General features: G+C 38.8%; 1 protein-coding gene and 1 long non-coding RNA gene across 4 annotated transcripts in view; both read left to right on the top strand.

The window, feature by feature from the left end:
• Window positions 1-2,954, top strand: part of LOC141569739 (uncharacterized) — a 204,949-nt gene extending 201,995 nt beyond the window's left edge. The window contains exon 8 of the long non-coding RNA XR_012493505.1: window positions 2,841-2,954. This is a non-coding gene — a long non-coding RNA (uncharacterized LOC141569739). The remainder of the gene's footprint in view (window positions 1-2,840) is intronic.
• Window positions 2,955-6,662: 3,708 nt separating this feature from the next.
• Window positions 6,663-20,721, top strand: part of LOC109455937 (X-linked retinitis pigmentosa GTPase regulator) — a 58,768-nt gene continuing 44,709 nt past the window's right edge. Inside the window, exons 1-7 of one of the 3 annotated variants that reach the window (XM_019747893.2) lie at window positions 6,663-6,879; window positions 8,599-8,724; window positions 9,154-9,246; window positions 10,699-10,761; window positions 12,920-13,078; window positions 14,551-14,700; window positions 17,648-17,806. In XM_019747893.2, coding sequence (XP_019603452.2) covers window positions 6,717-6,879; window positions 8,599-8,724; window positions 9,154-9,246; window positions 10,699-10,761; window positions 12,920-13,078; window positions 14,551-14,700; window positions 17,648-17,806 — 913 coding nt within the window. In that variant the 5' untranslated portion in view covers window positions 6,663-6,716. The remainder of the gene's footprint in view (window positions 6,880-8,598; window positions 8,725-9,153; window positions 9,247-10,698; window positions 10,762-12,919; window positions 13,079-14,550; window positions 14,701-17,647; window positions 17,807-20,721) is intronic. The other 2 variants (XM_074323552.1, XM_074323551.1) reach the window with 2 other exon arrangements.

Below are 20,721 nucleotides of genomic sequence, written 5' to 3'. Positions count from 1 at the left end.
CATACCTGACGATGTGATCACAGTAAGTCTAGTACCCACCTGTCACTGTACAAAGTTATTATGATATTACTGATAATTTTCCCCATGTTGTAAATTACATCCCCGTGACTCATTTATTTTATAACTGGAACTTTGTACCTTTTATTCCCCTTCACCTTTTCCCCCACCCCCCACTCCCACAATTCTTCTTTTGGAATTGTCTCCTGAATTAGTGCGTGAGCTACCCAAGATCATCCAGAGCCATTTCTTTATAGTCACCCTTTATTTGTCACCTCAAAGGATATTTGTCTTCTTGAAAATCCTTTATATGTTTTGTCTATTTAAGTTTCAAATTATTCTGTAAAATAATTCTAAAATCTAATATAAATGCAGTGATTAAGGATTTTCACTTCTGTGACTTTTTACAAAAACATACCCCTAGCTCTAGTCTCTTCCAAGAGAAGAGGCAAAGCATGTTATCAGCAATTTCAGCAATGCTAGACTAAATTACCTCCCCAAGAAGAGGAAATGTCTGAGTTATCTATCAAAAATAATACTCATTTTACTGCAAAAAAAAATAACCATTTTTATCAGAGCACAGTGTAATGTAGGGAATCCAATAATCAGTGTCAAATAAAACTAGGTTCTATTCCTGGCACAAAATTTGCTAATAGAATCATTTACAGGTCACTAACATCTGTATTTTGTAATTCCTTGCTTGCAGGTTTAGAGGGAGATGAGCTCAGTGAGGTGGAGAGCCAGGCGATGCAGCATCTTGTACGCTGTTTGGACTTTGGATTTTGAGTCAGTGGGGAAGCCATTGGAGAGTTTTGACAAAGGGGAAGGCATGTCATGCCCTTAAAAAGATCATTCTGACTCCTGGGTTGTGAATACTGTTAGGGTGGAAGCAGGGACACCAATTAAGGGGTGATGGCAGTAGTGCAGGTGAAAGGTGATGGTGTTTTGGAACAGGGTGGTAATAGTGGAGGTGATGAGACGTGATGAGTTTGCAGATATATTTGGAAGCTAGAACTCTCTGAGCATATATTTAAAAGGATAATGTAGGTAAAAGGCCTCAAGTACATAACTGATATACAATAAAAGCACTAAAGGGACACAGTCATTACTAGTCCATGCTCAAAATCTGTACAGTAATCAATGGATAGCCAGTTTGTTCTGATTGGTATCAACTAGGATCTTCTAACATATTTTTCCTTCCTCAAATATTTTAATTTTTCCTTAATAGGCAGATGGTATAGTCCTAAGAGCTAGAGTTCTGTAGTCAGACAGACATGAATTTAAATCTTGGCTCCATCTCTTAGTAACTGTTTGACCTTGAGCAAGTTACTTAATCTCTCCATACCTCATTGTCTTCATCTGCAAAATGGGGAAACTGAGTAAAATATAACCCAGAAAGCTTTGTGAGGATTCAATAAGTTAACATATTATGTAAAGTACTTAGAACTGTGCCTGTCACGTATGAGTAGTAAATGCTCATTAAATATTACCTATTACTCTTTTTATGTAAAACTCCCTGGCTTTGGACTTGAGCATGTTCACTTCATATATCTTGGAGCTGCACAGCAAACATTCAAAAATTAAAGAAGCCATAAGAATCTGATTTGTAAATTCAGATGCTTATGGGATTTCATAATGGAGTTCTCAAAGTGGAGACACACCTGTTTATCTGATTCCAAACAGGGAAATAAACAGCGATGGCGGCTGCATTGTAATGCAACTCAAAATACAAGCCTTGGAAGTTTTGTTGAATGCTGTCAAAAAAGGCACACGTTCAGCTAAAAAGTATAATCAATCAAATGTCTTCCTTGTTCATACATGTCTCTATTTTTAGTTGACACAAAATTCTTCAGAAATGAATAACAACTAGAATTAATAGGGGAAATTGCCAAGAGCTGTATATGTTGTCAGATGGGTGGTGACTTCTGTACATCAACATGATTTCCTGAGGAGTATATGAGTGGTTGGCTATGTATGAGGTCTGACAATTAAGTTTGTGAGCTCATCCTAGAAAAAGTGCTACATACCTCAACGCTGAATATCACTACTGTCACCTTCGAATGACTCCCCTTGGGAAGCTATGCACTGACGCCAGCACCCAGTCCACCCTTCAAAGCAATTTTGGAACTCTTTCTGGAATGACCATCAGACCTGTCATCGTATTACCCTTGATGTCCTGAATGTCATCAAAATGTCTTCCTTTCAATATTTCCTTTATCTTCGGGTAAAGAAAGAAGTCATTGGGGGCCAGATCAGGTGAGCAGGGAAGGTGTTCCAATAATTATTTGTTTACCTGACCAAAAACTCCCTCACAGACAGTGCCGTTTGAGCTGGTGCATTGTCGTGATGGAAGAGCCATGAATTATTGGCAAAAGTTCATGTCGTCTAACTTTTTCACACAGCCTTTTCAGCACTTCCAAATAGTAACCTTGGTGAACTGTTTGTCCAGTTGGTACAAATTCATCATGAATAATCCCTGTGATATCAAAAAAGGTCAGCAATGTCATTGCAACAAGTTCGCGCACGTAATTGTCAGACCTCGTATGAAGGAGTTATCAAAAGAGCACACAAAGGAGAGTCACAAAGTTATACCTTTGAAGTCTCTGCCTTCTCCAACACGAGGGAGGTGACTCCACAGGCTGAAACCATCTGGCTACAGGGATTGTGGCAGAGGTATTTCCTACTTACTGAATGTCATGGGTGCTCCCACATTTCCCAGCCCCCCGACAGTATGCAGGGGCACAGGACACTGGATCTGGCCAATGGGTTGTGAGAAGGGGACACGTGTCACATGTGGCCTGAAGCACTGACTTGCCTGCTCCCTCTCTCTTGCCCTGTTACAGCAACCGAAGAGGTCAGGATCCCATCTGGTGCAGCTACAAGACAGCTGAACCTCCACCAGTAATCTGGGCCCGAGGGACCCGATGGAGCAGATCCCCTCGCTGACTCAACTGGACGTGTAGCATCAATGAGAAAGAAACTTTTCGTTTGTGTTAAACACTGAGGTCGAGGTGTTGCTTGCATTGCAGCATAGCCTGGGTTATGCTGACGAATATAGTGAACACAGCCGACTCTGCCTTATTGATAATAGCTAACACTGTTGCGTGCTACTCTATTGCAGGCAGCAAGCTGTGAATTCTACATGCATTACGTAATATCTCACAACAACCTTCTGAGATAGACAATAGTATTATCATATATTATGTGACATATATAATATATATCTGTATCATACATATCAATAGTCTATACATATCATCTATATGCAGATATAGATCTAGCATATGTTTCAGGAGCGTACTGTGAAAGGACGCTTTCTTCCTTTCCGCTTGTTATGCTAGAAGTCGTGTCTCTCCTTCGAGCTATGGCCAGTCCCTCCACATGAGATCTGGATGCCATCTCTTCCTCCCTTACAATATTGATTATTCCTTTGGTCTCCTGAACCTGTGTTTTCTCCCCTTCTATTCAGTGTGTCTGTCCCTCAGGATTCTCAACTCTCTCCAAGCTTTACAAAAGCCCTCCATCCACCTCTCTTCTTCCTCCAATGATTATCTTCCCTTTTCTCCTAGACCATCTCCATCTCTTCTCTCCAAAGCATTCACCCTTACTTCTTTCCCTTAACTTCTCCCACTCTCTGACTACTCCAACATTGTTTCCTCCTCCAGCACTCTACCAAACAGCTCTTTTCAACACTGCTAATGATCTCTGCATTCCTAAATTCAGTGGGCACTTAGTTTTCACCTTACTTGATTTCTCAGCATCACATGACACAACTGACCACACCCTCCTTGTTGAAACCCTATTCCATAGGTTGTCCCTCTCTAATCACTCTATCTTCTTTTCAGCCTCAGCATCTGTTGCTGGGCCATTAAATTTGGGCCTTCATCACATCTCATAATTACCTCACTTTTCGTCTCATTCTGTAGTCACTTTCTAGTTGTTCACCTAGCAGTCTTTCCCAAGGCTGCTATCACCACCCAGACCCCGGCATCTGCCAAAAATGTGCCTCCATCTGGAGCTTCTGCTCAATTGCCTGCTCAGCTCAGCACCTCCACTTTGATGTCAGGAACTGTCATGTTCTCCCCACGAGACCTACCTAACTCCAAAACCTCCTGCTCCTTCCTCGGTGTTCCCCAACTCAGTAAATAGCACCACCTTTCCCCTGTCTACCTATCTTGGAAACCTGAGAGTAGGGCTACCTCGATATATTCGGGAGTGCTCAGCACCAAAATGCACTTTACTATATTTTGAAAGGAAAAAGAAACAAATCAATGCATATCATATACAGTAAGCCTTTAAGAATTCTGATTTTCCCATAGTGACACAATAATACTTTAAAAAATAATATCCAATCCTTTGCAAAATAATTTAGGGCCCCTTCTTTGCTGTTGCTCTAAGACCTGTTTGGTATTCCTGCTCTGCCTAGGAGTCAATAGTCAGACGCCATTTCCTGTTGATTGTACGTCCTAAAATATTTTCACATCTGCCTCCTCCTCTCTGGTGCCAATGCCCTGTATTCCAAGCCAGTGTGACTGCTTGTCTGAATTTCTGCAATAGTCTCTGAAACCTCCTCCCTGCTCCAATTTATTCTCCACAAAGCAGCCAGACAGAATGATTCCAGGAATACACATAACTGATCCTAGCAATCCACTGTTTGAAAGCCCTCAGTGGCTTCCAATGGTCCTCAGGATAAAATCTCAGATCCTTAACAGCCCCAAGACCCTGCCACCTTGCCATGAGCCAGTGTCACCTATTTGAGCTCCTGGAAAGAGCCAAGCTCCTTATGAGCCTTTGCATGTGATTTACTCTCTGCCCAGAGCTTTCTTACCCCTCCCAGCTTCTTCTTCAATTCTTACATTTAATGTCCTTTCTTCTCATAAGCTTTCCTTAACCTCTCACACCAAGTCAATGCTCTTTGTTAAACTTTCATAGTAGTTCGCACTTTGCTTTGTAAGTAGTTATTTGTGTATTGGATAGTTTAAGCTACCCTCCCAATTTTTTTAATTATTGCATTTCAGTTGCAGTTGACATTCAATATTATTTTTTTATATTCGTTTCAGGTGTACAGCATAGTGGTTAGACATTTATATAATTTATGAAATGATCCTCCAATTAGTCCAGGACCCACCTGGCATGATACATAGTTGTTGCAACATTATTGACTATATTCTCTGTGCTGTACTTTACATCCCCATGACTATTTTGTATAACTAGCAATTTATATTTCTTAATTCCCTTCACCTTTCTCACTGAGATCCACAACCCCTTCTCCCCTCTGGCAACCATAAGTTTGTTCTCTGTATCTATGAGTCTGTTTGTTTTGTTTGTTCGTTTATTTTGTTCTTTAGATTCCACATATAAGTGAGATCATATGTCAGAAAGAGAAATTAAGAAAGCAATCCCATTTACAATTGCATCAAAAAAAATACCTAGGAATGAATTTGACCAATGAGATAAAAGACCTATACTCGGAAAACTAACTATAAGACACTGAAGAAAGAAATTGAAGAAGATACAAATAAATGGTAGCATATACCATGCTCATGGATAGGAAGAATTAACATTGTTAAAATGTCCATCCTACCCAAAGCAATCTATAGATCCAATGCAACCCCTATCAAAATACCAGTGGCATCTCCCCCCTCCCAACTGTAATTCAAATGCCCTAAAAAAGTCAGTAACACACTTCCATACACACAGGAATTCAGGGATCCTTGAATACAGCTTTGTTTAATTCTAGAGCCTATGCCCATAACATCTCATCCTGGAAGATGGCTTTTTGCCTTTTTGTTTTATGATGGTGAGGTGTTGATGCACTGGAAACTGTTTGCCTCCAGAAAAATATAACATCTCTGGGCAAATTCTAGAGCAATGATGTTCTGCTGTTGGTGAACCTCTTTGATCATATTGTTGTCACAGATTGTACACCTTAGTCTTCTCCTGTGGGAGGATACAAGGGGGCCATTCAGCACACAGGCTGGACTGGCTAAACTGAACCCCAACTCTCCCATTATATAATTTACACATCTGTAAACGGGGGTGACATTAACCACTTTATAGGGCTGTAGGAGGGCTGACTCATTCAATAAAGATTTAATGAACATCTAGTATATGCCCACTTTGTTGTTAGATGCCAGGGATACAAACGCGATTTGGGATGTTTAGCAGAGTGCCTATCTCATTTAGTTATAAATGGTCACTATCACTAGTATTATTACAGTTGTGTGTCGACGTTTGCCTATGTGAGAGCTTGAGTGAGAACATGTGATATTTGTGACGTCTGAAACTATCCGGACAGGGTCCCAGCGGGGCCTTGAACTATACCCACCACCACAAGCCTGGACGCTCCGGAGCAACACCGCGCGGCGTGGCCGCCCCACCCCTCTAGGCCACCAGGGGGCGCGCGGCCTCCCCGCCCCTCCGCTGCGTCTACGCCTGCGCACCCACCAACCCCCGGCTTCCGCTCTCCCCGCCCCGCTGCGTCCCACTCGCCCCTCCCCGATTCGCCCCGCCCCAATTCGCCCCGCCCCGCCTCGCCCCGATTAGCCCCGCCCCGCCCCGATTAGTCCCGCCCCACCCCGATTAGTCCCGCCCCGATTCGCCCCGCCCTGCCCCGGTTCGCCCCGCCTCGCCCGATTCGCCCCGCCCCTCGAATTTACGCCACGCCTTCGTTGCCCTTGGTTTCTGTTTGTTGACTTCCGGGAACGCTGCCGTCGCAAATGCCTAGAGTATCGCCGTGGGGGCACGAGGGGCTTCCGGAGCCCGAATTGGAGCTATGGCGCTGCCTTAGGCCCAGTCGAGTTGCCCCTATCGTCTTCCCGGCTCAGAGGCAGTCTCCCTTTGTCGCTCCTGGCATGGTGGAACCTGAGGAGGTGGTGCCCGGTGAGTCGCGCCCGCAGTGGTGGCGGCGGGCCCAGAGGGAGGGTCTGCGGAAGGGCGGGCAGCCAGGCCCCGCCTCCGGGCCGGCCCCGGCGGGGGACAAGCCCGGGCCGCGGCCGCCCGAGTGGGGCCGGAGCTCTGGCCGAGCTCCCGCGAATGATTGAGGGGGAAAAGGAAGGGAGGGACCTGAGCGGGAACAACGGAGAAGGGGGTGCTTGTCTTTTTCGTTATTTTAAAATACGCTTTCGATGAGTTTCTCGAAGGCACGGGCCAGTTTGTATCTCTCTCTAAACTTCCCAAAGTACCTCCTACGAGGTCCCCAGGATCCAGTTATGTTTTGAATGCCATAAAGAGTGGGTCATACTAGGGCTGGAGGTAAAAGGATGAGGAAAACGACTTAGAGAAAGGGGTCGAGGAGGGAACCGTTAGCGAGTGATTTTTAAAGTCTTTTTTCCCTGAGTTCCAAAATACGTTTGGCATTGTGACGACATATATACGTTACCGAATACAAGCTCTAACTGAAATAGACGTTTCATGAAGCCGTGCTTATTCGAAGCACTTCGGATGCGCCCAGATCTTTTCTATAATACAGTCCTTTAAAAATGGTCATCGTGACCCACCAAATTGACTTTCTGATCCACTACTGGGTCATGACTAACAGTTTGAAAAGAAAAAAACCACTGGATTAGAGCAGAATCATGAATTCACAGAAAAAAAGTATTGCATTTTCTGCCATGCTTTTGGCTCTAACATAGTTTCCTGCCCTCCTAGGGTTCACAGCTTAGTGACGGATACAAGAAAGTAAACAAAATGACAATACCCATACCATTTGACAATAGAAGCCAGGGGGACAGAGCAGAACCACCAAACCCTGACTTGGAGTGAGGCTGTTAGGGAGGGTTTCCTGGGAAGCCAGAGCAGGACAAAACAGTTAAAAATTATTCATTCTAGGGAAACCCACAGCCTATTCTAGAACCTGGCCTCCCAAATCTCAATTATCAGAACTGAGATGCCTCACAGTTATTCTCTAAAGGTTTTCCATGTGGCTACTCTCTTGCACATTAATGTTTATTATTAATACTTATGTTCACTATGTTATCCTTTCTAGTACCTATTAGTTTCTTTATGTGTGATCACCCTCCTTGAGGTTTCCTCAAAAGTTGGATCTGGCTTTGGGTGTGTGCGTGCGTGCGTGCGTGTGTGTGTGTGTGTGTGTGTGTGTGTATTTAAATGATTATTGTGAACTGATACGAGTTTTGGTTCTCCAAATGGTACTGGACGAAACTTCTTGCATCCTCGTGATGCTAATGATGAAACTCAATACTGTCCTGTTTCTTTGTGTGAAGAAACAATCCTCAGTCAAGGGTTCACCAGTGTGAGTAGGGCACCAACTGTATCAGCTCATTCCAGGGAGCAGATGGTCCACCTGGTGACAGCAGGACTGTTAGTAGTCAAGGATTACCCTCCTTGTGATGGTATATGTCTTAACTTTGCACCAGTAACTGAATAATACATATTTAATTTAGTAGATGTCATAAATAAAACTAGAATGAAGTCTGAGGAGTAAGACTGAATTAAGGCAGAGGGAGGAGGGTGTAAACAGTGTTATAGCGGAGGCAAAACTATCATGAGGTGAGGAATCTGAATAAATTATTGAAAAAATATTTTAGCAACAGGCAACATAGTAAAAATTGTAAAATAGAAACTATCATATATTTGCAGATTCGGGTGCTGTGTTTACATTTGGAAAAACAAAATTTGCTGAAAATATTCCCAGCAAATTCTGGTTTAAAAATGATATACCTACATATCTTGCATGTGGAGATGAACATACTGCTATTGTTACAGGTTAGTATTAAAATCCTAAATGAGGATAGTAATACTTAGAGAATCCTAAATATTATAGATGTGCCGTGTTTTAAACATATTGAAAATATATAGAAAGTGTTGGGGTTTTGTATTTTGCCAAAGAATTAACAAATTAATCTCATCAAGAGTCTTTTAAATTTTAAGTTTCCTTGGTATATTTAAATATAATTTTTACACACACAACCTTTTTGAATAAATCTATTTTATTATAGCCATATAATAAAAAAACTGTTAGCATATAATCTTAGAAATTCTTTTATAACTAACAGAATCTGGCTAACCTGTTTCAACATGGAAAACAATGACACCTTTTAAGTATAACATTTTTATTGCTTTGTGATGACTTCATCTCACATTACTTTATGTTGAAAATGCTTCAATTTATTATTTCTTTTTCCTCTCCACCAGGAAATAATAAACTTTACATGTTTGGCAGTAACAACTGGGGCCAGTTAGGATTAGGATCAAAGTCAACTGTTAGCAAACCAACGTGTGTCAAAGGTTTGGGGTCTTTTTTTCTTTATCACTTTAAATATGTAACAAACTATATAAAGTAGTTTTATATTGATTGTGTACTCCTTTAATGTCATATTATAAGTAATAAAGCCTTTAGTTTTTTATTTTCTGATATTTACTTGAATATTATTGGCATTTAACTTTATTTTTTATATGATACTTAGAACTACTTTTATATATTAGGATCTAAAAATCACATTGATTTTAAACCTAGAGGCCATAAAGGAAGTAATGATTCTATAGTATTGCACTTGAACATTTTTTCCTTGTTTGTAAATCCACTTAAATATTACTATCTTTCTATATAAAGAGAACAAGCAATGTAATGTTAGAATTTTGAGCTCTGTCTCATTTGTTAGACTTGTGGACGTCATGGTTCCTTGTAGTTGCTGGTTTTATAAAACACACTTGACCCTGCTGTATCTAGTAAGTAGATGTACTGAACAAAACACCAAGACTAGTGGTTGATTAGTACTAGTGATCTTATAAGAACAACAGGACAAACTATTTTAAATCAGGACTGTCCTAGAAAATAGGGAACATATAATACCTTTACAAAGCTTTCTCGCTGTTATGTGTAAAGCTTCTGTTTAGATATAACCTATGAGCATCAACTAAACTTGAATGACGATAGAAATTCCTTGGGATATGACAAGAGCAGTACTTTATCTTTCTGGCTAAATTTTTAATTTCAGCTTAAAAATTTCAGTGTAATTTATCATACCCATGCTATTTATAGGTGTTGCTATGGAACTTTTAAAGTACTGTACTTTGTCAAAAAATATGTATTGGGCACAGTCTACTAAGCGGTTGGGTATATTCATGCCTATAATTCTTCCTCTCAAATGTCTAATAGACAAGCTAACAGGATCGTCTAGATGACAAGATCCTTGAGACCAGGGATTCTGTCTTAGTGATTTTTGCAACTGCTATGCTAAGCACTTCAGAGATGTTCTATAAAGGTTTTTTTTTAATGTGTAAATGAATAAATGTAGAACTTTAACATAGGTGTACGCCTATGAATATTGGACTTACAGTGTTTCATTGAGTGAGGTAAAAGGTGAACGTGATGATGGTGATGGCAGATTAGGTGATAGAACAGGTTGGTAAGGAGGCAGTATAACAGAATGTAATAGATCTCCGCACATATTACTTACCTTCAGAGTTTTTAAAAATACATAGCTGCCTAGGCCTTAGCTTAGACCTTCTGACTCATTCTTCAGGGATGGGGCTGAGCTATCTGTATTTTTCTCAGAGATCCAATGGTTATTATGATGCACAACTAGTTCTAAGAACTTTTGGTTTAGTAGTTTGGAAATCAACTTTGGAGTCAGACAGGCCTGGGTTTAATTTGCAATTCTACCACTTAGTTACCATTTGACCTATGTTATTTATCATTTTCATAACCAAAAAATATTTTAATTGTCATATTTTTAGCCTTAAAACCTGAAAAGGTGAAATTGGCTGCCTGTGGTCGGAACCACACCCTCGTTTCAACAGGTATGGTATTCAATCTGTATGACTTCCTGCCCAGTGTGAGGACTGAGGTCCCCCTCCACTACATTCGTAGCTTTGTAAAATTAATAGTAATCGTACCTTGGCAACAGTAAGATTAGGACTTTTTAAAAATGTAAGTGCTTAGTACACTTGTTTGCCTTTGAAAATATGCAGATAAATGTTAAATGGCTGAAGAAAAAGCTTGTTTTCTTGGATTATGTCAAGGGATAGCATCTCCTTACCTGTGTGCACATCTCAGGGGCTGGTTGTTCCTGATCTTACTCTTCCTTCTTCTTTTCTGAGGGTGAGTGGGAGCCACCCCCACCCTCACATCCACCCCTACTGATGGGAGTCAGCACAATTTCAATCAAAATCCAAACAGGCTCTGTGTGCGTGTGTGTGTGTGTGTGTGTGTGTATGTGTGTGTGTGTGTGGTGGGGGGCGGGGTAGTATATGTAGAAATTGACAAGGTTATTCTTAAGTTTAGATGGAAAAGCGCAGGACCTAGGCTAGCAAAACAGTTTTGAGGAGAACAAAACTGGAGAACTAGCACTATCTGATTACAAGACCTACTGTAAACCTGCAGTAATCAAGCCAGTGTGCTATTAGTGAAAAGATAGACAAAGGTTAATAGAGCATAATAGAGTACAGAAATAGACCCACATGTATATGCCCAACTAATATTTGACAAAGGTGTCAAGGTAATTCAATGGAGAAAAGGTAGTCTTGTCAACAAATGCTGCCGAAACAATTAGACACCTGACCACTGAGCAGTCCTTCTTATCTCCTTTCCTCCCCACAACAGCTTCTGTCTTCAGGCTCTTCTCACTGCCTTGGCTCCTCCTTAGCTCTCTGCCTGCATTCATACTTTCCCTTGCTGAAATGTCTTTTCACTTACTCAGATTCTTATCTTTCAAGATGCAGCCATATGTCTTACTTCTTCCATGGAGCTTTTTGTGACTATTCAACTTTTTACTCATGTGGTTTTCTGAACTGCTTTAAGCATTTCACCAACTCTGGTTGGCTCCATATGTGTTAAATTGTGTGGTCCAATTCCATGTGGCCTCGTAGTAGCTTCCATTTAAAAGCTAGTCTTGTTTCCTCAGTTAGGTTTCATTTTTAAAAATATAATATCTGATTTTAAATTTTTACTGATTCAGGCTGATTTTTGCCCTCAGTTTCCCCTATGATTTAGCAAGGCTTTAACTTCATGTGCACTTTTATGACATATATTGCTAATTTTTAATATGTGTATGTTTCAAAAAGTCTTCATTACTTTTGAGCTTACTGGCGTGATATACTTCTTAATTAAGAAAATAATTAACAAACATTTATATAGTGCTTCCAATAAGCCAAATGGTGTTCTAACAATTTTATAAATGTTTACCAATTTAATCTTCATAACAGCTCTATGAAGTAGGCGCTATTATTGCCCCTGTTTTGCAGATGAGGAAAAGGAGACACTGAGAGGCTAGGTATAGCTTGCCCAAGGTCACACAAGCCAGAATTTGCACTCAGGAAGTCTGGCTGTGGAGTCCTCTCTCCTAAATGCAATGCTATACTGCCTTCCTACTTAGCTAGAAAATTAAAAGAATTAAACAACATAGATTTTTCATGTTTCTAATTATATTCTTCTTGGATTTGCCTCATTTTACTTATTTGTTACCTATTACATCTTAGCTTTAATAGGTATGGAAGTTAAAATTAATGAACCATATCACTTTTAAAATAGTTTGACTTGGATTGTAAACTAATTTGGAAATTACTTTCCTCTTTTCTGCTCTGAATTAATCGAGTGCTGCATGAGTAAGAAAATACATTCCACACATTCTGTGCATTTCAATTGCTACTGGAACTCTAGAATCATTTTTTAAATCTCACAAAAATGTATATATAGCCTTGCTTGTTTTGCTTTCTTTCTTTCTTTCTTTTTCTTTCTCTCTCTCTTTCTTTCTTTCTTTCTTTCTTTCTTTCTTTCTTTCTTTCTTTCTTTCTTTCTTTCTTTCTTTTTTTGATGATGGAATGAAGTTGTGTACCAAATTATAGGATAATGTCAGCTTTCAACTTTCTTCACTGTTAATCGAGGAAATAGCTGGTATACATTGGTCTGCTTATTAAGATGGTGACTATAGTATATTGATGTTTTCTTTTCCACGTGCAGAAGAAGGCAAAGTTTATGCAGCTGGAGGAAACAATGAAGGACAGCTAGGACTTGGTGACACTGAAGACAGAAGCACTTTTCATCCAATTGATTTTTTCACATCCCAGCATCAGCTTAAACAGCTCTCTGCTGGATCTAACACTTCAGCTGCACTAACCGGTGAGACATTTTTCCATTTCAAGCTGGTGCACATCCCTTTTCTTTAGACCAGAATATTACCAATTCAGTAAATTGAAGACACCATTGCCATTTAGTTTTCTTTCATTGACGATGTGTTTTCAGGATGCATTTTAAGTAGAACTTTAAATCATGACATACATTATAATTTTATGCTTATTTAGAGTTAGATGTCAACTTACATTTTGAAGGTGATTGTTAAATAAATTCTAAGTTATGCTGTCTATCTACTTATTTAATATTGTTAAATATCTTTATTGTATGTTCTGAAAATTATACTTGCAGCTTTAATGAAGTTGCTGTCAGAAACATCTTAGAAATCTGTTGGATATATGTTGTTGAAATACAGTTTGTAGCAGTCATTGCATCTCTCTGCCTCCCTATCAAAAGCCTGTATGAGAAACAACTTTAACATTTGGAGCCAAGATAAACCTGGTCTCGTTGAAGAAGCTGCCAGTGTGCTTCTTCGTCCCAGTCCGGAGCGCTGTTCCTCTGGCTGTTAGGAGCCAGAGTCGGCTCCATGGCTCCATCCCTCAGTTCTGTCAGCGTGTACAGTTAGCATTTTGACATTCTTCTCCTGGTTCTTATTTTCAATCTGCCTTTTATTTGCCTTATTATTAAGTTCCTTCAAAGGTTAAATTTTAAAAATTAATTAAAAGGTAAATAAATAAGTCTAGATGATTTTTTTAAATTAAAGTTTATCGGGGTGACAATTGTTAGTAAAATTACATAGATTTCAGGTGTACAATTCTGTATTACATCATCTGTAAATCCCATTGTGTGTTCACCACCCAGAGTCAGTTCTCCTTCCATCACCATATATTTGATCCCCTTTACCCTCATCTACCACCCCCCTATGATTTCTTTCTAAAATAATTTTTCTAGGTTAGCTTTTTCTGACATCGAAACCCTGCTCAAGAAAGAACATAAGTTAACCTGTATTTGAGATGCTATATATCTCCTTTTTCTCTGAAGCTAAATTACATGTTTTCAAGTATAAATTGTAAAACAAAAGGAGGGGATACATTTATTTTTTTCTTTCTTTAAAGCATTTCCGCAGCGTTCTCAGAGCCAGCTCTTCCAGGCCATGGCGACCTGGGACTTGTCATTCAGTTCAGACTGCTCGAAAGGATAAAACCATTTTCTATTTAGAGACATTAAAATAAGAAAAGGTTATTATAGGAAAGGACATTCTGTCTTTGCTATTGAGATAAAAATATGGACATGACTAAAGTGATTTACATCAGGGTATTCTCTGTCCTTTATTGTTATAGAAGCATTTCATAATAGAAATTGAACTCTTAAGTAACTAGCTGGTATAAATGTCTTAGTAGTACTTTCTTTCAAGACACATCATTTTTCTAAATTAAAAAATAAATGGGCTGTTGGAAATATAATTACTTGATAGCCCTGCCACTTTTAAAACTTTTTTTTCCTCCTTGTTTTCTTTATAGAGGATGGAAAGCTTTTTATGTGGGGAGATAATTCTGAAGGACAGATTGGTTTAGAAAACGTTCCTAATGTGTGTCTTCCCCATCAAGTGACCGTTGGAAAACCTGTCGCCTGGATCTCTTGTGGATATTACCATTCAGCTTTTGTAACAAGTAAGAGAGAATATCTTGGATTCATCATGTTATCTCCCATTTCTAAGTTATTACTAAATTGGTAATAAAATGATAGGCCATCCTACAGTTCCATACAGATAATACCCATGGTAGTCCTTGTAATGAAATAATTTGGTCTGTTTTAGGTCACAGTGTTTCTCCATTTCAATAATGAGAGTTTATCGTGTCCAACTCTCTCTGACATGTTAACTTTTTACATGACTATTACGTATATTAGAAAAAAACAAAATTTTTGTGCTCGAAATCCTTCTAAGTTTCTTAGACTCTTGGCATGAAAAACGAGACCTGTGGGCTGCTTTCCCCTGGATCCACTTGCCCCTGTACTTTGACCTATTCTCCTCTTGTTCTGATCATTTTCTTCTATTGTTTCAATAAGTGAGGCATATACTTTCACTGTGGGTACAGGAGTGAAGACTAGATGGAAAGGAAGCGAGGTCAGTGTGGGATACGATTTCTTTGGTGAGACTTTTCTCAGCATCCTCAATGTCTCTCTTTCCTGGGCTCACTGGCAACTTTTTTTACCTTGGTTAAAATATTTGAAATGTTGGACTTTACTATAATCTACATTAACACTAGTAATAATAGGAGAAGTACAATCATGGCCTTCCATCTTATTGATGGTTTTTCTAATAGTAATAACACCTAGAGGAAATAGTTTTGTGGCCCCTGTTAGCAATCTCTCTAAATCTTTTTTTAAAATTTATTCCTTATTCCACGTACCTCAGATTCAGTTTTAGGAAGTGCCAATTGACTGATCCCAGTGCTCCCCAGGTTTACCAGTGAACTGGTAGCAGGATGGTACCAAGAGAGGGTGAAATCCTGCTTGGTTGATATTGTTCAGCGCTGTATCAGCTTGTGTCTTGAACAAGCTGATAATCGGTAAATATTGTCCAGTGAGGGAGCGAGTGAAGGAATGACCAATTGATTGTGTTCCTTGGGGCAATACCATCTACCAACTTACTAGTAACTTTAGGGCTCCTGGGGTGGTTGTAGTCTATGCTCGCTTTGTTCATAAAGCAAAACAAAAAGGAAAAAGACAAACAAAAATCTCAATCAAAAGCATTGTCTTTCTTGGGTTCTAATAAAACTGCCAGAATCACTTTTATGACTAAACTGTGCTTTAGTCAGTAGAGGAACAAGTGGAATTGTTCCTCTTAACCAACGCATTAAATTGCGCTTTTTTGGTTTGTTTTTTTGTTTACATGCCTTCAAAAAAAAAGAGCTTTGTTGAGATACAGCTCACCTAGCATACGATTCACCCATGTTAATGTACAAAGAGCAGCATGAATTTCTAGATAGAGGTGAAAAGAGACTCATGTGGACTCAGTAACTCATTTCACATGCGAGGCAAAAGGCATGGGAAAGGGCAGGGGCTGCCTTACTGGGCACCTCCCCTGTGCCAGTGTTTGCTAAATACTTCTTAGAAAACTGGGATCGAGAAAACTTCATTTTCTGTACAGATCAATCCAAAACATCAGTATAGCTATGTTTGCAGTTTTTGACCAAGTTTATTATTATTATTAAAGTATAGTTGGCATACAATATTATATTAGTTTCAGGCTTGACCAAATTTTAAGTGGCGCATACCATGTGTGTTTGATGCCCCACAACTTCCCTAAGTTCTGTGATTTGCTAAAAGGACTCCTAAGCTTCAATAGCAGGTTATACTCGCGGCTAACAGTTATTACAGAGCTAAAGCAACAGTAAAAGAATGTGTATTGGCAGAGTCCAGAGAGGTTTGGCATAGGCTTCCTCATCCTTCCTCTTCCCAGGCCACACAGGACATGCTTCCTCTTTGGCAGCCAACTTTAGGGACATGTGTGTAATGCCTCTGCCCGGGGAATCCCACGCTAGTCTCAGGGTCTGAGGCTTTTACGTGGGGTGCAGGTCATGTATGTACATCCGGCTAGCAACTGGCCACAGCATCTGAAACTCAGGTCCCTCAACGGTGAAACCAGGTGTACCTCATCAATGTTGATGTTTGTGCAAAGCAACCCTAAGAAGCTAAGACGTTATAATTCATTGCTCCAAGTGTATACAACAAAATCATCGATCACTAACGTAAAGAACACTCCAAGGGCCATATTCCCAGTGATTGGTCAGTGGTCAGTGGTGGTTCTCTTGGAGACATGTAGTTAATCAGCCGCAAGACCTGCTGTGTTACCTCTTTCCTCACACCAGTGGTGATATGTTCTGTGTCATTCTTTAAATTATATATTTACAAAGGATTTTAAGTTGCTGCTTTATAGAACTCAGTTCAGTTCATAGAAATGAATAAAGAAATCCTACTTTCAGGAAGCTCGTGGTCATGGTACGGTAAGTGTAAAAACAGAAGCAAATCAATAGTGTTGGTATGGAAAAGGCAGTGATGAAATGTCAGTGGTTCCTTGATAAGAGAGCCCTTCTGGAGGAAGTACCATCTCACTGAGTAAAATCTGTTATCTTAAGACTATACCACATATTTACTCACATAAGTGAGTTTTTTGAAACAAGTTTTATAAAAAGCAACTCGTTTATTCAACAAGTATTCATTAAACGCTCAGCATACTAGACACTCTGCTAGGTTTTTGGAATACCATAATGAGCAAAACAAAATCCATGTCCTTATGTGGGCTGCATGCCTGGTCATTTTGTTTGATTAAAAGGAAGTCAAAGAGGTAAGATGGTCTCTCTTTTGTGAAACAGCTGAAATAATTTTTAGTGATGGTCATGAAGTATTCATGAAGATTTTGGACTAGAATAATCAAGGGGAAAAGAAAATCTGGCTGTATTTACTCACCATACAGTAAAAATATCTCAAGAAAGTTAAAATTGATTAAGTTGCCGTTTCCTAAATTTTTTATTGAACATGAAAACCTGTACTAAAAAGACCAGTATCTTGTTTATATTTATGTCATCATTGATCACTGTTCTTTTCCTTTAATAGTTGAGGGGGAACTGTATACATTTGGAGAAACTGAGTGTGGGAAGTTAGGTCTTCCCCAACAGCTGCTGATGAATCACACAGTGCCACAGATGGTGCCTGGAATTCCTGATAAAGTGATCCAAGTAGCTTGTGGCGGAGGGCACACGGTGGTTCTCACAGGTATGTGTGGACCCTGCTGCCCCGTTCCTTGCTTTCTGTAGTCGCTAACGAAAAAAAAAAGTGCTATTTTTTTACATCTGATTTACCCTCTTAAGTGATTTTTAAGTGTACAGTGCTATACAGTATTATCTATAGGCACAATATTGTGTGGCAGATCTCTAGAACTTACCTTGCATAGCTGAAACTATACCCTCTCCCAGCTCCTGGCAACCACCATTTCAGTCTCTGCTCCTACATTTCACTATTTCAAATAACTCATATAAATTGGCCTTGAATCTTTTATTGTTAAGATACCAACCTTTTATTTCTATAGTTAATATACATTTCTGGCCTATGGAAGAATTTCTTAACTAGAAAAAAATGAATCTTGTTGAATTGGTTTTGCTAATAACATAATTGATATTTGTATGATCTTAACACCTTAATGGCAGCAAATGACATGGTTTTTAGCTCATTTTCAAGGACAAACTGTTTTACATATATATACATTTTCCATATATATATTCCATATTTATCTAAAATTGATGTTATTTTTTCCTGAAAAATTTTCTTTTGGAAAGCCCCCTTTCCATGCTATTTTCCACAGTCATTGATAATTCTTTTTTTTGTGATATTCACCATGTATAACTTGGTGACTTCTCTGTGATTTTTATGTTCTGTTATAGTAATTCATTAAAAAGTGCTAAGATTTTAAATTACAGAAAATTACAGATAATAAAAGGAAGTTAGAACCTTAATAGTAATGTCACTTCTGAATTTTGTGTTTGGTGTGACATGTCATTTCTCAGGATTCTAGTCAATATATTAAAATATACTTATACTTGATAATATGCTTACTAAATTGATGTTCCCAAATTTGTTTAGCATTAACTTTATTTTAGATGAGTATTATAGAGGTAATATAGTTAGGTAGTGAATTATGATTTTTTTTGGTTGAAGATAAATGAATGGTTTCTGAAATTGCCATTTAATCTTCAGTAACCCGAGGTTCGAAGTGTTCCAGACACATTTTGAGTAATATCCAATTCTCAGATGATATGCTTAATGTCCCGAGGTAATTAGGCATATTTTTAGATTTTCCTCTCTAACACAGCTTTCCCTTGACTTCGTGTTCTAGTCCCAGTCATGCATATTAAGCTATGGTTTCCCAGAATTACAATTTCCAGATGGTGTCTTTTTCCAAGTTAGAAATAATTTTTTTTCAAGGCCTCAACTCTAAATTTGGAAATAATTCTGAGGTTTAAGATTTTTTTTTTTTTGAATTTTTGCTGACAAAATAAATTTTCATATATTTTCAGAAAAAAAATTTTTTTTAAAGTTCTTTAACATTTTTTTTAAAAGATTTTATTGGGGAAGGGGAACAGGACTTTATTGGGGAACAGTGTGTACTTCCAGGCCTTTTTTCCAAGTTAAGTTGTTGTCCTTTCAATCTTAGTTGTGGAGGGTGCCATTCAGCTTCAAGATGTTGTCCTTTCAGTCTTAGTTGTGGAGGGCGCAGCTCAGCTCCAGGTCCAGTTGCCATTTCTAGTTGCAGGGGGTATAGCCCACCATCCCTTGCAGGAGTCAAACTGGCAACCTTGTGGTTGAGAGGACGCACTCCAACAAACTGAGCCATCAGGGAGCTCAGCGCAGCTCAGCTCAAGGTGCCGTGTTCAATATTAGTTGCAGGGGGCGCTGCCCACCATCCCTTGCGGGAGTCGAGGAATTGAACTGGCAACCTTGTTGTTGAGAGCCCACTGGCCCATGTGGGAATCGAACCGGCAGCCTTCGGAATTAGGAGCATGGAGCTCTAACTGCCTGAGCCACCGGGCCGGCCCCCACAGAAAATTTATTTTAGGAATTAAACTGAAATTAACCTTTATAAATCATCTGAAAATTCATTCTATAGGCAAAAATGCAACTTGTTATGTATTTTCTCTAGTTTATACAAAGATTAGAGAAATTTATTAGGTGATTGAAGGTTATTCTGAAGTATACAGATGTTGATTATACAATAATAATGTCATTCAACCATACATTATAAAATATTTTCATATAAAATGAGCACCAAGATAATCCATGATACTTTTAATTATACTTAAAATAAAAATTGCACTTAAGTGTGTTGTATTTTCTTAACAACATTATCGACATTTATATTCCTGTGGACTTTCTTTTGAGGTTTAAAACCATATTTTCAGAAACTGATTGTTTTTTCCAGATTTTTACAGACTTTGGGATCTCACAGACCAGTAAAGTTTTTATATTTTAGTGTGTTTTTTTTTTTGTAAAAATATGAGGACCAACAGTATTTGCCAACTTCTGATTTGCATTTGGCTAAATGGGGACATTGTAAAAAAAATGCAGTCTGTTTTTACCATTTTATCATGAAGTAAGGGGCATTTTCAAAACAATAATTAAGCTCTTAATTTAATAATAGAAGACATACCCTTAAATTGTATAAATTTATTTGTGTGGAAAATTCACTACTTTGCCTATTTTTCACATTTCTCTGTGGACCTGTGAGAGCTTTATTATGAGCCAGCCGTGATGAAAAACCTGTATTCTGGAGCACAGTGTGAATAGAAATATTAAATATTTAGTTCTACCTGATGAAGAAATAGACCTGAAGAGTATATTGACCATCAATTTGACTAAGTACCTAACAGTTATACAGTACTTTGCAAGACCTGTAAGGATAGAATAGCTAACCATCTGTTCTAGATTATTCCCTTCACTAAAGAAAATGGCTTGTGTTAGATGCTTTTATGGGCGTCATCCCTACCTCTGTTTTTTCTTGTGTCTGTAACTCTGATCTTAAAATCTATTTCGCTGTCATTCATTAAAATGCTTGAAAGATTTAATTTACTAAAATAATTCAAAGAACTAATTTAAATTAATTGTTGATGAATTTATTTAAAACATATTTAAATGTG

Source organism: Rhinolophus sinicus, chromosome X (genome assembly GCF_036562045.2).
Source record: "Rhinolophus sinicus isolate RSC01 chromosome X, ASM3656204v1, whole genome shotgun sequence".
Classification (NCBI taxonomy): domain Eukaryota; kingdom Metazoa; phylum Chordata; class Mammalia; order Chiroptera; family Rhinolophidae; genus Rhinolophus; species Rhinolophus sinicus.
Note: the sequence above shows the minus strand (reverse complement) of the source record. Positions and strands in the feature narration are given on the sequence as shown.